The sequence below is a fragment of the Chrysemys picta genome, chromosome 7 (assembly GCF_011386835.1).
Source record: "Chrysemys picta bellii isolate R12L10 chromosome 7, ASM1138683v2, whole genome shotgun sequence".
Classification (NCBI taxonomy): Eukaryota; Metazoa; Chordata; order Testudines; family Emydidae; genus Chrysemys; species Chrysemys picta.
The window spans coordinates 20,974,814-20,990,150 of record NC_088797.1 but is presented as its reverse complement, the minus strand read 5'-3'; the positions used below and the strand labels follow the sequence as shown (position 1 = coordinate 20,990,150).

General features: G+C 49.5%; 1 protein-coding gene across 2 annotated transcripts in view; it reads left to right on the top strand.

Moving 5' to 3' along the window:
* Positions 1-15,337, top strand: part of CHST13 (carbohydrate sulfotransferase 13) — a 68,965-nt gene that overhangs the window by 18,981 nt on the left and 34,647 nt on the right. The window contains exon 1 of one of the 2 annotated variants that reach the window (XM_065550910.1): positions 12,600-12,749. The exons of the other annotated variant lie outside the window; for it this stretch is intronic. Coding sequence (XP_065406982.1) covers positions 12,710-12,749 — 40 coding nt within the window. The 5' untranslated portion in view covers positions 12,600-12,709. Of the gene's footprint in view, positions 1-12,599; positions 12,750-15,337 lie in introns of those variants that run through there. 2 annotated transcript variants of the gene reach the window in all.

The following is a 15,337-nucleotide window of genomic DNA, read 5'->3' as shown; positions in this document are numbered from 1 at the left end:
GATGAAGTAAAGAGTAGAAAAACAGCAGCAGCAGAACAAAGGAACCGGGTTCTGGCAGGGGGACATTTAAACTGAGAGTCTCATGGAGACAGGACAGGAAGCTTGGGGCAGGAGAAGGAAAGAAATGGGCATGCTTTTGCAGCAGGGGATCCTATTTAAATGCGGGCCAGTCAGAGAAAACTAGCAGAGCTGGAAAGACTCCATGATTTGGAAGAGAAGTCATGAGCTGTAGAGGAAGGATCCTAGATACCCCAGAGGCCTCTGCCCAATCCCAAAGAACTCTCCGGAATGGTGAGGAACCTGAGACAGGGAAATGTGTATAGGTATGTGTATTGTTAGGTGTATTTCTCAGGCTACTGAGTAAAGAAGAAAGGTGTTTAGAATCCTGTGAAAAGTCTGTCAGTGAGTCTGTTGGCTTTCACTATCACATACCCCCGAAGAGGTGAACTGTAAACCAGAAGGTGCACACCTTCAGTCGGATTCTGGGGAACGTGCAAGAACTGCTGGGAGGCTTGTGGGGAGACGGCACTAGTTTCAGGGCCTAGGCAAATGGACCCTGGAGTTCCCTCTGCCATGAAGGGTGTCAGACAAGAGGCCCATGCCTGGAGTGAATGCCTAGAGACTCAAAGCCAGGAACAGGGCCTAAATTCTGCCTCGCCCCAGCAGGCGAAGGGCACTTGGGATTCAGTATTTGAATCTCCTCATAGCACTCTGGTGAATAGAGTTGGGCGTGGGGAGCTTGACTAGATCTGTGACAGAGGATACTTGGAAGTCAGGCGTTGGTAGGAGTCTTGCCAACAACTTCAACAGGTGCAGGTCTAGATACCCAGAGTCAACTGGGAAGAGAATCCATGGTTCCTGACTCCCAGGCCCCTGAACTAGCCATTAACCTGCTCTCCCTCCCTGCAAAAGGAAACTGACCTTTTGTAGCGCCTCCTGTAGACCAAGTGTCCCAGAGAGCTAAACAGGATAGTATGCTTAATGCTGATAGTGCAGTAGCTGTGGAGGCAAATATTGCAGCTGTTCAGACCGCCAAGTGGGATGGATACTTGCGTACATGGTGTCTCATTGATAGGCACCTTGGAAATGCTTGAACTCTGCCCAGACCCATTCTCCGATACTCCGAGGAAATGCTGGCTGGGAAGTCTGGGATATCTGTGCTGCTTCATAAGTGAAGGGGAACTTGGTCATACTGGATCAGACCAGTGCTCCATCTCGCCTGGTACCTTGTCTCAGACAGCATCTCGTGCCACCTCCTTAAGAGGAAGGCACATGAAACTCCATGATGGATAATTATGCAATAACTTTCTCACGAGGGGGAATTCCTACTTTCACCAGGCAGTTCATGATTTGTTTATGCCCTAATATTCTTAAATTTTTATCCCAGCTAATACAACTGTGGCTAGTCATATAAATCTTCAATCCTTTTTTAAATCTAAGCTCTTTAACTCTGTATCTAGTGGCAATGGGTTCCACAGGTTAACTACATCGTATGTTAAAAGGAAATAACCTAATCAGAGAGCTGAACTGGGCTTCTAGCTGATGAAGCACTGAGAATCCCAGAGATGAACAAAGGGAAAACAGGAGTAACTACTAGTAAACTAGTGCTATCAGAAAGGATTTGCTGAGTCTACCTTTTCCATGATCTGGTTCCTATATCCTGCGTTGTGATTTTATCAGTCCCAGATGTGGAGCTGGCCCGGCTGCTAGAAACATACCAGCCAGGCATATACATCCCTCTGAGGGAGGCTGGGGTCTGTGAGCAATACATCATCTGGGATGTTTCTTTCTTGCTTGCATTTTTTGAGCGTTAGTGTAGTGTGCCTGAAAATGAGCGACCAAAAGCACTGGTCTGAGCCAAATCTAAGGACAAGCCGGCACTGTGCAAGCTCCCTGGCCAGCGTTCCGCAAGAATGCCCAATCCCAACCCTCAGCACCCTCCACTATCCTGGGTTCCCACACAGCAATCCCAAGGCTAGGGCTTGGAGCACAGTGGAACAGGAGGCAGCGGCCACTGGCTGGTACAGCTGGGCTCTTAATCTGACAGGTTGGCACAGTTGCCTGGAAAGTCTGGGCCCAAGGGCTTAGTGCAGCTGTGTGCCTGCATACACAAGCCCCAGCGATTGGGAGTCCATATGATTATGGATCGCCTAAACATTCTGCATGTGCACAGAAGAATCTTGGCCTGTGACTGTGAGTGGGATGCCAGCCTCCTCATTTGAAAATCTGCTCTCTGGCCTCCAGGCTGGGTGCTGCTAGACAGATCTCGATCTGCCAGCCTGTCTCACCCTCAGCATTGACCGGCTGAGCACTGCCAGTACAGTTCCTGCAAAGCAGTGGCCTGGAAAGGGTTTATTGACAATTGAATGGGAACGCTCGTAGTTTAGACTTGCATCACAGCGCTCATCCATATGCTGCTGCGGCGATCCAGGGCCAGGAGAATGACTGACTGGGGTGGTAGTGTTGGGACACCATGCTTGGAAGGCCTCTTTCTGGGTTTGCAGGAGAAATTAACCATTTGGCAAGTGTGGTATTCCCAGGGTAATCTGTGTCCTGTGAACCAAGTCAGATCCATGTGACAGAATGGGGGTGGGGACCCTAATGGAGCACAGCTCACCCAGATGCCCGGGTTCAGTGTTAAATCCTTCTTCAACACGGCACTAAGGGATCCAAGCTTCTGACGCTGCATGCTAAGTATTGGGTAGGTGAAAGAGCCAGCTAGCACTTGCCTCTGTCCACATCAGTCTCCGTTAGCTTTGGTTCCTGTCTTCAGCCACAGGAATGATCCTGGGCTGTTGGCAAATAAGATCCAGCTTCCCTGACAAGGACCCATTCTCCTTCTTTGCCCAATTTATTGTGAGCTAAAGCTCAAGCTGTGGCCCTATTAGGCCATTTGGCTGGAGATTCTTTGGCTGATTCTTGAATTGGCTTGAGAAAATGGAGGAAAAAATGTTCTCACCTTAAAAACCCTGACTCACTGCTGCTCATCCTTAGGAAGGGAGAGGGCCACCAAACTGGGGCCATGTGCTCCAGATCCCAGCACCTGATGCATACAGCACTGAGATGGTGCGAGAGTTGACAAGTTGGAATCTGAATATAAGTTACCAGTAGGAAAATAAACCCAAGCTAAGGTTTGCAAACAGGTAGGAGTTAAGGTAGGATAAACCTTTCTTGAGGAGGTTTTTAGAACATGTGGAAGTTCTTGGTTCCTGGCTTTAATCTCCTCTTCTCCTTGTTAATGGAAAGGCTAAAAAAGACCATGGGATCTCCGGCAGCGTAGAATTTCAATGTTGTTATGTAATGTCTTCTGGCAGCCAGATCTTCATAAGTCTCAGCTCCTTCTGGGGCTAGTGGCTGCTAGTAGCTGGACTGACTCAGGGGTCCTTATTGCTTAACCCTTAGAAATCTGGTTAAAGCCTGAAAACTGGCTGGTTTGATTGGGGCTCTCAGAGGTCAGGTCACTCTGTCGGAGGTTGGGCAGGAGGGAAGGCTGAGGAGTGAAATTGACCAACACAAAAGTAAGGCCAGTTTCATTGCCCAAGGTGAATGACCTGCAAACTGTAAACAAGCAGCAGAAATAAACAAGCACATTTAAAGGTACAAACCTCATTCAGTATCAAGAATCTAAAGTTGTATATTAGTAACACCACATTTTGAAAAAATCTTAATGGCAGCCCTCTAAAACTCAGAGCAGTTCAAGTCAGTGGAGCCTTAGCAGGCAGTCTGAGGGTTAGTGATTGTATATGGTATGTGTGGGAAAGAATTGGCTGCAAAACTATCAGCGATAGATAGCGTCCCAGCTTTGGGAATAGCATTTGCTCCAGTGTTAACTATTAGCTGCCAAGCCAGCAGAGAATGCACAAGGAGCTGCAAGCCAGATGTTGATATCAGTTTGGTGGGCAAAATGCACACACAGACAGATACCTGATTTGCACACACCACTATTACAACTGCATGCCTGGTAATTGCATGGTCAGATGGCTCATGGTGGTCACCATATGAGCAGTTGCACAACTAACTTGTCTAAAAAACATGGTCTGTATTTCTGGCTCTGTGATGGGGCTTAACCCCCAGCACCTGCAAGGCAATGGACTGAACCCCAGTTAATCAGGCTTCACAGCTGGGGGTGATTAACTGGAGGAGCTGGAGCGAAGTAGACCTGAGGGCGCTCAGTTGGAGAGAAACTGTAGTGGAGTCCTGAGATAGGGCTAACCAGGGAAGGGCAGTGAAGCCTGAGGAGGGGAGGGGCTGTTAGTTTGAAAATTTGTTTCTACCTTTATTTAGGGTTACCATACGTCTGGTTTTTCCCGGACATGTCCGGCTTTTCGGCAATCAAACCCCCATCCGGGGGGAATTGCCAAAAAGCCGAACATGTCCGGGAAAATGCCGGCCGGGCACTTCCTCTCCCGCGGTGGCTCTGCTCCTCCCCTGACTCTTCGTCTCTGTTTAAGAGCTGAGCTGCCCGAGCGCTATGGGCTTCAGGCAGCCCCCATGCCTCCGGACCCTGCACCGCTGGAGCCCGGGAGGGGAAGTGCCCGGCCGGGGGCGCAGGGTCCGGAGGCATAGGGGCTGCCCGAAGCCCAAGCGCTACCGGCTTCATGGTTTGCCGGGCAGCCTCCAGACCCTGCGCCCCCGGCTGGGCGCTTCCCCTCCCGGGCTCCAGCTGCGCTGGGGAAGCGCCAGCCGGGGGCGCAGGGTCTGGAGGCTGCCCGGCAAACCGTGAAGCTGGTAGCGCTCGGGCAGCCCTTTTCGCATGGCTGGGAGTGGGAGGGAGGAGGGGGCGGAGTTAGGGCGGGGAAGGGGCGGAGTTGGGGCAGGGCTGTGGGGTGGGAAATGGGCGGGGCCAGGGCCCCGTGGAGGGTCCTCTTTTTTTATTTGTTAAATATGGTAACCCTATTTTATTTGGACTTGTTTGTGCTACCCTGGAAGGGGTTTAGACTTCTGGGTGGTTGGCTGGAGGGCCAAGCCACAGAACACCCACAAGGGGAGTTGGGAGAAGATGCAGGACAGGGAGAGCCTCGTAGGGGGGCACTAGAGAAAAGAACCCTGTGCAATGCTGTGACTAGAGACCAGGAGGCGCTCATGAGATGAGGACATGCTACCACAGGTTCCCACTAAAAGGTGCAAGCAAAAGGTAGGAACTTGGGCTGGTGAGGCACCTCTTCCTCTATTGTATGATGCCTAAGGCCTGTCAGCCGAAATGATGCCTAGTTTTCAGGTGTGCGTGTTTTTTTGGAACAAGGCCATCTCTGGTTCAGACAGACTTTCCCCTAGTTTGTTAGTGTTTTGATTTGGAATAAAAACTCAAATAACTGTGAAGGTTGGGACTCTCTTCTGGTGAAGTCATTTTATCCCTTCCCACCCTCCAGAACTTTACTTGAAGTAGAGTTTTCACTGTAAGGAGAATTAGGAGCAGCCTGACCAATTCCGACTAGTGTTCCAGCTACTCCAGCATGCTGTCTCACATGCCTCAGTGGAAAATCCAGGAAATCCCAAGAGGACAGTGTCATGGAGTTCGAGGGGTGCAATCCAGACCATTAAAGGGTTGTCACTGCTTGCCCTGCAACCCTGGGTGCCTCTCAGTGCTTTGCTACTGTAGCTCCCAGCCTGGGATACTCTCAATCAGCAACAAGCATGCAAGTCTGTGGGATATGCAGCCAGCCCTGGTTCAGCAGCTCTGACGCCAGCAGCCTCTCTACAGACCAACTCTGGCTTCCACCAGCCTTGGTTACAACCAGCAGGGTTAGCCCAACACAGTTCCCGTTCCCAATTTTCCCCAAACCATGTGCCCTGAAGTGTCCAGCCCTCTGCTGGACATTTCAGAGAAACAATAAAGTTCATTTGTTCATTTAAAGAGACAAAAGCACCTCACAGTTATTAACTTAACTGGGGTAAACACACCCTTCCGTGCAAACACAGCACTTAGTTGGTTTATAGTAAAAATAAAACACATTTCTCAACAGGACATAGGGTAAGTGATGTCAAGTTAAAGGATAAAGTTTGGAAGGGTTACAAGCAAATAAAAGGCAAAACACTCATCTAGAAGTCTAAAACTTTATCTAGCAAGAGACAGGCTTTGTTCAAGATGGTTTCTCTCCTCGGTCATTCTTCTTTCCAGCCATGGCTGACTTTTCCTCATTCAGGACCTTCCACAGAAGGACACGGTGCTGATGTCCCTTGCCTTCCTAGGTGAAATATCTTTGTTTCAGCAGGTTTCTCACCTATGTTCAGTTTCCAGAGACTTCAGCCCCTTCTTGGTTGAAAGACCCATCTTTCTCAGTTTGCAAGAGCTCTGGTCCCTTGTGTGTCTCTAGAGATGGATAACTTAGGCATTCTCTGCCCTTCCCTTTATAGTCCAGTGAACCTTTGAAAAGCATATCTCAAAGTTCATTGACCTTGCTTCAAGAAGCAGGAAGGTTTCGTGGGGTCTCCTCTCCAACCCCCATCGAGATTAAGTGGTCCTCTTTCCACACTTGCTCTCCTGGTGGCTTTGTTCACCTTGGGTGTAAATGTCCTTTTCTTTGTCTTTGCCTGACATCCAGGCAGGCCAGTCAAGCAAATACACAGTCCTTCAGATCTGGAAATGCTGACTTCCCTTGGGAGCTTTGATGGTTCTGTTTACTACATATGTAAATTGCAATCCCGTTGTCACTGGTCATCCCTACTTATTTGTATTCAAGCTCTGGGCAGATCTGTTTTCTTCTTTGCTCAAATGCAGACTTTAAAACATAATATCAGAGAACATCCATAAGGCCACGTAGAGCATTAATACATGCCTCTCACAATGATATTAATATCCAGTGTGTCATTGGAAAATTAATGACACCTTTTACCTGCAGATCGTGACATCAGTGAATTGGAGTACTGGTCTGAACTGGTCAGGCCAGCTGAAACTCATTACTGCAGACCAGTGAGCCCCTTGCTCTTAGGGTCATGCCCTGAAGCATGAAAGATATATACATACATACATATACATATACATATACATATACATATACATATACATATACATATACATATACATATACATATACATATACATATACATATACATATACATATATATATACATATACATATATATATATATATATATATATATATATATATATATATATTATTGCAACTCTGGCGGTATTCTTTATCCATGTAAATGTCCAGTTCTGTTTTGATTCCCACCAAGCTCTCGGCGTCCTCTGGCCGTTGCACTGCTGTGGAACAATATGGAGCGCTCACACTAATTCACGATGAAGGGAGGGTGGCCAGCCCAGAGTTGGCAATTGCGGTTCATTAGCCCCACCCAACACGTACACACAGCTATCTCGTTATTTCAATATTACTAGATTTATTTATATTCGCAACTAGAGGCCCCGATCAGTGGGGACCTCCATGGCACAGACACAGAATAAATGTGCTCCAAAGATCTTGCAGTCTAATTAAGACAAGATGCTGCAAAGTGAACATAACAAACAATCAGGAGGAGGGGAAAGAGAGGCCGTGTTCTTACATAGGTCAGAGAAATATTAGACAATCCCTAGCAGCGATCTTATCGGTCGGCACCATTGTGGTAGAAATGAGCCCGGAGGAGGGATATGAAGAAAGACAGGGCAGTGACTTCGTTTGGGAGACATGAGGGGCAGCATGGAAAGGAAGCCTGGAGGCGCTCGTGGAAGAAGCAGGCAAACTGGGATTAGAGGCTGGCCTTGGGGTGGAGGGAAGGGGACAGAGGCGATGTGATCAGATACAACGGCACACAGGGAAGTTGTGACGAGCCTGAAAGGTGAGGCTCAGAAGTCTGAATCTGACAAGCTAGGGAGAGGCAAGTACAGGAGGCAGTGACAGGCATCTTAGTTGCAGCATTTGGAGTGGAGCTGCGGGGGTGAGGTGGGTGTCAGGAAGATAGAGAAGGCAGTTGTATTGGACACAATGTGAGATAATGAGGGTGAAGGATCTGAACTGACCTCCAGCTGAAGCGTTCTGCCTGCGGGAGTAGTGGGAGGGAGAGGAGAGGCCTGTCCAAAGTGTCGGGCGGCTGGGGGGGCCCACAGGCCCTGCATTCACAGCGGCATCCTCCATTAGCCTTTCACATCTGTGCTGTTCAGCAGGCTCCCGTCACTGTGTCCTGGCTGGGCAGGGCCGCTGTCCCTCCCTCACAAAGGTTGCCACAGCATCTGGGCGCCTGGGGAAGGCATTTTCCTGTTCAAGTCTATCTGTTTGTATTGAGCCGACTTCGGGCAAAGAAACCCAGAGCTGGTGGCAATGAGTGTGGGAGTGAATGCACCTTGTCTGCAGTTTTATTGTCTGGCATTAGCTGGAAAATTCCCAGTCTGAGTGACAAGGGTATTAACCAGGGTGTTTCCATCAGGGTGGAGGGGAGGGGAACCTTCAGATCAAGTATCAGGCTTAAAGGGCCACACTTCCCAGACAGGCCCTGGGCTTTGTGCTTTTAAGATTGCGCTCTTAAACTCTGGGGCATTTACCTGGTGCCTAATGCAAACTGTGTTCAGGAGGGGCCTGATCCAAACAGGAGCAGCAGTTTTTATTGTTACCAATGAGAGTTGCAGATCCTCGGCACCCTCTCCTTAGGCCCCAAATACCAGTCCATTCCCCCCTTCACTCAGGGAGAAGTGAGCAAACTGTCTCTGCAAGGGACACACTGAAACTGACCGTTCATTCCCAGAGCGCTGCCAGATGCACAGTAGGCTTGATCCAATGCCCATTGAAGTCAATGGGGGGCTTTGAAGGGTGTTGGATCCGGCCCAGAGTAAACTAACTGGAATATATGGAGACAAACACCTTTGTAATCCTTTGGTCTCTATCCATTCCGCTTCTCCTTTGGTGATACTTTTTAACATAGATGGGCATTAACCTTCAGACAGCAGTGATGTTTTTAAAATTGGTGGTGCCCCTGTAAAATAGAATAGAGGCAGATTCCAAAAATGCACCCAGATGGGAAAGAGATTCACAGGCAAGGGCAGACGCTTTGTGGTGCAACCTGCCTCATCCACTCTTATTTTCTCTTCCTTATAGCAGAGCAAGAGAAGGATGGAGCAGCTTCCTTAACTGGCTTGGGTTTACGTTTTGTTTTTTTTCCACTTTAACCCACAACCCTGAGGTGACTTAAGTGTGGGCTTGGGTATTTAATGTCCTTCTGTCTCAGTGTCTGATTTCTGACTGTATAGCTCACAGCAATTCCCTGGCGTGAACCTTTCATATGCGCCAGCCTGCAAAGTGTACAGTGCCATGATTATGTCCAGATCCACAGAAGTGGGTGGTGCTGCCTGGAAATGGTGTATAGCCAGAGTCTCTGAGAGATGTGCTGATTTATGATTGCAAATGCCTTTGGAGCCCAAACTCAGTTAAAAGCTGGCAATCCCCCACCCTCCTCCCATCCCAAGGAAGCACAGTGGAGCATACACTCCCTGGCCTCCCTCCTGTGAATCTTCCCTAAAGCTCAGCCGTCCCCTCTCGGGATTCAGGGGTAAATCGAGACCACTGTGTGTATAGAGTTCGTTTGTTCACTGCTGGAATGCAGCTATCTCTTGGGTGGAAAGTGGCAGCTGTGTATCTATGTGCACCAGGGATTTAGGGGAGGGGAAGTGAAGAATATCTTCTCCTACTGCATCTGCAGGGGAAGTTAAGTTAAACAGACATAATGACTCCTACAGGAGTTTGGCCCGGACTCTGGCTCTTTCAAACAATGCGTTGGGACCATTAACTGTGGCAAGGCAAGTCTTCGGTAACTTTTACATTCCATCCAAAAGGCTGGTTGAAGTCATGGGTTCAGCATCCCAGGTGCAGGTGGATGCTGGTATTTTGGGGTAGATAATTTCAATCTCCAAAAGTTTTGCACTTCCCTCCCCGGATGTTCGCCGGTAATGCTGCTGCTTCTGGCAGAATCCGCTGCCTGTCTGGCTGGAATCCAGCCAGTACCAGGATTTGTGCTACGGTGACCAGATGTCCCGATTTTATAGGGACAGTCCGGATATTCGGGGCTTTGTCTTGTATAGATGCCTATTACACCCCACCCCCATCCCGATTTTTCACACTTGCTGTCAAGTCACCCTAATGTGCACGCAACCATGCAGGCAGCGGTTCCCATCAGTGTTTCCTAGACAAGCCCTTAGGAGGTTGTAGATTAACCTGTTGTAGAGTAGCCTGTCCTATGCATATTCCCTTTTCTCCCCATCCTCCTAGGCAGCCCTGCTCTCCTAGAACTGCTGCTTTCTCCTCTTCTGCACATCCCTGGAGGAGTTAGTGCTTTTTCCTGATTAACTCAGTGCAATTGGTTGGATAATCCCATGTAAAACTATGACTCATCCAAACCTTCAAAGTGTGCTTTTTGGCTAGAAAGACTTTCATTATCCACAGGGGAACCCAGGCACTTCACCCAGCCCTGGAACTCAAGAGAAGCCTCGGTATGGTAATTAGTATTTGGGAGATACGCAGAGGCGAGTGCTGCTGCTTTAGCAGGGCGTGTGCATAACTGTGCCCTTAATATGACTTAAAGGGAAAGAAAACCATTGCAAACTACCACAAATCTCTTTCTGCTCTCTGGCCCAAGAACATGAGTGTGACGGGTTGGATTACAGAAGCCCCCAGGGGGACTGCCAACTGATGTGCCAAGACTACTTCTGCCCCTGCATCTTTTTCCTTGCCAGTTTGGGATTTTAACACCTCGTTTTGTTGAGCCAGACACGCCAGTCTGCTTCAGCACAGACCCAGGGTCTGAACCACATACCCCAAAGCTGCAGCCTTAACTGAAAGCAACTTAAGAAGTGTTTTGTTTTTAACACTTAGATGCCCAACTCCCAATGGGGTCCAAACCCCAAATAAATCCATTTTACCCTGGATAAAGCTTATACAGGGTAAACTTATAAATTGTTTGCCCTCTCTAACACTGATAGAGAGAGATGCACTGCTGTTTGTCGTCCCCCTCCTCCCTCCCCCCCCAGGTATTAATGCATAGTTTGGTTTAATTAATTTTACTTTTTGTATTTAACAAAATTACTTTTTACTTATTAAAGTGGTTTCAAGTAGTAACAAACAAAACAAAGTAAATTACCAAATAAAATAAAACACGCCAGTTTAAGCCTAATACAGTAATAAAACTAAATACAGATAAAATCTTACCCTTAAAAATGTTTTAATAAGTTTTTTTTTTTTTTTTTTACACAGACTAAATGCCTTTCTAGTCTGGGCACAATCCTTTCCCCTGGTACAGCCCTTGTTTTAGCTTAGGTGGTAGCTAGGGAATTTTTAATAATGGCTGCTTTCATTGTTTTGTTTTACCCACTTATATATTTTTTGCATCAGGCAAAAATTTGTTGTCCCTCTCTGGGTTCCCACCTCCTTCTCAATAAAAAAGCACTAGGTTAAAAATAAATTTTAGTTTAGGTAACATAATCACATGTCACTGTAAAACTTCATTACCCACTTGCCAGCACACACACCTACAAAAAAAACTTGCAGTAAAACAAAGCCATCTACAATTAACTGTTCTGATTAACAAAAGTCATCAAAATTTTAAACCACCATTAATGGCCCACACTTTGCATAATTACAATAGGCCCTTAAAGTTATATTTTTAGTTTTTAATACAAAAGTAATACATTTATACAAATAAAATAACCACACTTAGTAAATTATAAACTTTGTAATACCTTACAAAAAACCTTTTGCATAAAGCACATTTCAGTTACATTATATTTACACTTATTAGCATATTTTTATAAAATTATATAAAGTGCAGTGTCACAACGAGTTTCAAGGTAACTGTCTTATTTTACCGTGGGTTCCAGGGGGCAGCCGAGGTGATGTTTGCTTTGGCTTTAAAATCAAACATAATCAGAGGCTTCACGTGCCCTTTCTGCCTTGATGCAGTAAATAAAGATCTTGTAAAAACTGCAGGGAGCAACTTCCAGCTGAGAACTGCTAGGGTCAGTTCTCGGAGAGGGGAGGCTCTCTGGCCTCTCTCACCTGAGAGAGACGCTGCTGTTGGGACACAAGATAGCATGCAAATGGCAGACACACAAGATCCAATCAGTTGTGAATCTCTTGTGCAGCCAAGCCATGGTGGGAAGACTCGAAGTCTGATGTGAAATCCCCCTGTTTGGTTTCTAGTGCAGTGGAAAATCCTGCGCCGTGCAGGCGGATGGACTAAGTGGCTGGAGAGGCCCCTTCTAGAAACCCATAGGAAGATTGCTCTGCTGTTCTCCCCACTCCAGTGATCAGCGGTGTTCAGGGTGGAATGGCAACTCCCAAGTCCCCCTAAAGTTCATCTCATGAGCCCTGCCCAGGATTCTAAGGCAGGTCCTATCTGTAATGGAGCAGTCAAGGTGGGCATTGCAGCTACAGTGTCTTAAGAATTGTTTAAGCTTAGAGGAGTGAACGTTTGTTACACAGGCCCAGCCCAAAATAAATAAATAAAAAATAAATGGAGATATCCCATCTCCTAGAATTGGAAGGGACCTTGAAAGGTCATAGAGTCCAGCCCCCTGCCTTCACTAGCAGGACCAAGATGCTACAGATGGGCCTGTCCCGGGGGGATGTCAACAATTGTATGTGATGGGAGGGGTCAGAAAATTGCTCCCTTTCCTTTCTTCCAGGGGGAAGCAGGTTCACCCAGCTGTGTGCAACCAGGTCCTTCTCAGATGCTGGAGGGGTCAAACTATAAACCAGTTCCCATGGCAGTTCTTCTGACAAGCCCATGCTAATGAGTGAGGAAGGATATTCTGGGATTCCTCTTGGTAAGAGGTCCAGGGTAGCAGCAGCTGAATGTGGGTGGCAGTGTGAGTATTGCTGGAGTTCCAGGCAGGGGCGCTGGAACAGTTTGTACAGTGGGGGTGCTGGGAGCCATTGAACAAAACTGTAAACCCTGGATATCATGGAAACCACTTCAAGCCAGGGGGTGCAGGAGCCAGCACCCCTAGTTCCAGCACCTGTGATTCCAGGGCTTAGAGAGTTCTCCTCTGAAGAGCATCTCCAATGTCGTTGGCCACCTTGTGACTAAAAAAACTTCCTGAGGGTCTTTTGAAGGGGGGGGGGGGAGAAAGAAACCATATGCTGTGATTGTGGCAAAAGATGTTTTAAATGCTCTTTTAGACAAAACTATGTATCTGGGCAGTGGCGGATTAGCCACTGGGCCAATGGGGCCCATGCCCAGGGGCCCTGGAAAAAGGGCACCCCCACACCCTGACCCACTCCGTCTGCCCATGCCCGATCCCTCTCCCTGACAGGAGCGCCGGGCAGAGCGGGGCAGGCCCCCATACCCTGACCCCATTTCCCTGGCAAGAGCGCTGTGGGGACTGCAGGTGGAAGGGGTGAGGAGGGGCCCCCATTTGCCTGGGGCCCCACAAAACCTTAATCTGCCTCTGTATCTGGGGCTTCCTGCTGTGGTGTCACAGGGGTGCAGAGATTGGGAAAGGCTAGAAGCCTGTAGAAGCTTAGTCAGGAAACAGATGGTAAAAACCATCAATGTCTCTGGTGTTAAAGTGTGCGTGTGTGTCCTGTCTGTATCCGGGAGGTTTTACACCATTGTGGCTAGACTGTGCCCATTAGAGATGTGCTGCGACAGTGTAGTACAGAGCTCACACAGGTGCAGTGTACCTTACTGGGGTAGATCACTCAAGCGGAAGCCCCATTGTGCACCGTTCTGTTATCCTCCAAGCTTGGGTCTGATCGCACAGGCTGCCTTATCTTCACTTGTGTGGGCGACTTCCCTGAAATTGCCTTTCTTTTGTCAACTGAACGGTATGTAAATACTGAGAAGGGGTGTTGTTGTTTTGCTTGGCCTTTTCAACTGAGCTAGGGAAAGGCACTGGGTTATGTAGCCGTGGAAAATGTATCCGATCTAGCCCTTCCAGCACCCGTGTGCTATTGGCTGTGTCTGACTCTGCCAAGTCCAACTCACTCTGTTGGTTTAATTTCTGCGTTTATTTTATTTTAACCACACAGAACAACTTTAAATCAGGACACGTAGGGTGACCAGGCGTCCTGATATTAAGTTATTTGTCCCGCGTCCCGACCGTACATCAGTCAGGACGCCATTTGTCCCGACATTTCGGTGCGGGCCCCTCTGTGTACTGGCTTGCATGTACCTGGGGTCCCGGGCTGGCGGCGCTTACATGGGGCAGCTCCAACTGGGGAAGCAGCTAGCAGGAGCCTGCGGCCCCTAGGCACAGAGGTGGCGAGGGGGATCTCCGCATGCTGCACCCGCCATGAGCGCTCCATCGTGGCCAATGGGTGCTGCGGGGGTGGGGCTTGCAGGCGTATGCTGCGTGCAGACAGCTGCTGCGCCTTCCCTCCCCCTCCGCCCCCCCAACCCTACCCTAGGAACTGCACCACTGGGACCTCCCACCTCCAGCCCTGGGAGGTCCCTCTGGCTCTTAGGGCTGGGGGGGCAGGAGGCTCTGCACGCTGCTCCCAACTGCAAGCCCCACTCCGGCAGCTCCCATTGGCACTTTTCCCGGCCAATGGGAGCCATGGAACTCGCGCTTGTGGCGGGCGCAGCACGTGGAGAGTCGGAGACCTCCCGCCCCCCCATTGCTCTGACCCTAGGAGCCAGAGACTCACAGCAGGGCGGTGAGTGTGGCCAGGGAAGGGGGGAGGGCATGATGGAGTGAGTGTCTTGGAGATCTGTGGTGGGTGCTGGGCAGTGGGGGAGGTCTGTGTGGGGCATTGTGTAGTTGTGGTGGTGGGGCTGTGGGGAAGGGCACCAGTAGGGAGGGAGGAGAAATCTGTGTGTATTGGGAAACCAGCAAGTGGGGGGTTCTGTGTGGGGTGCTGGGGAGCTGTGGTGGAGCTGTGGGCAGGAGCGCGCTGGGTAGAAGTGGTGGTGTGCACTTGTGGTGGAACAGTTGTGTGTGGGGGGCCCTCTGGGCATAGTGGATCCAGGGGGCGCTGGGCAAGGGAGCTGTGTGGCGTGGCATGGGCCCACCCCCAACAGGAAGGGGACTGCTGGTAGCACAGGGCCAGGCGGACCAGTGTGCCTCTGGCCATGCCATGTCATGCATGCCTCATTGCCCCTGGCCGGCCCAGCCCAGCCTGTTGCTCACCTCCTCAACTGAGGGTGGGGGAGGGGGTTCAGGGGTGGGTCCCGGCAATGCTTACCTGAGAAGCGGCCGGCAGGTCCCCAATGTGAGTATCAGCTGGGCTGAGCAAGCAGTATGGCCCGGGGCAGGGAATCACTCTTGGGAGCAGCGTGATCAGCCAGGCCAGGGCCTGCCCCTGCCTGGCTTCTTCAGGACCCACTTGCCTGGAGGGGCCCAGCCAAGCCGCCCCACACACTCCCTTCCCCCCACTGGCCTGCACCGGTTCCAGGCGGCTTGGCTCTGAG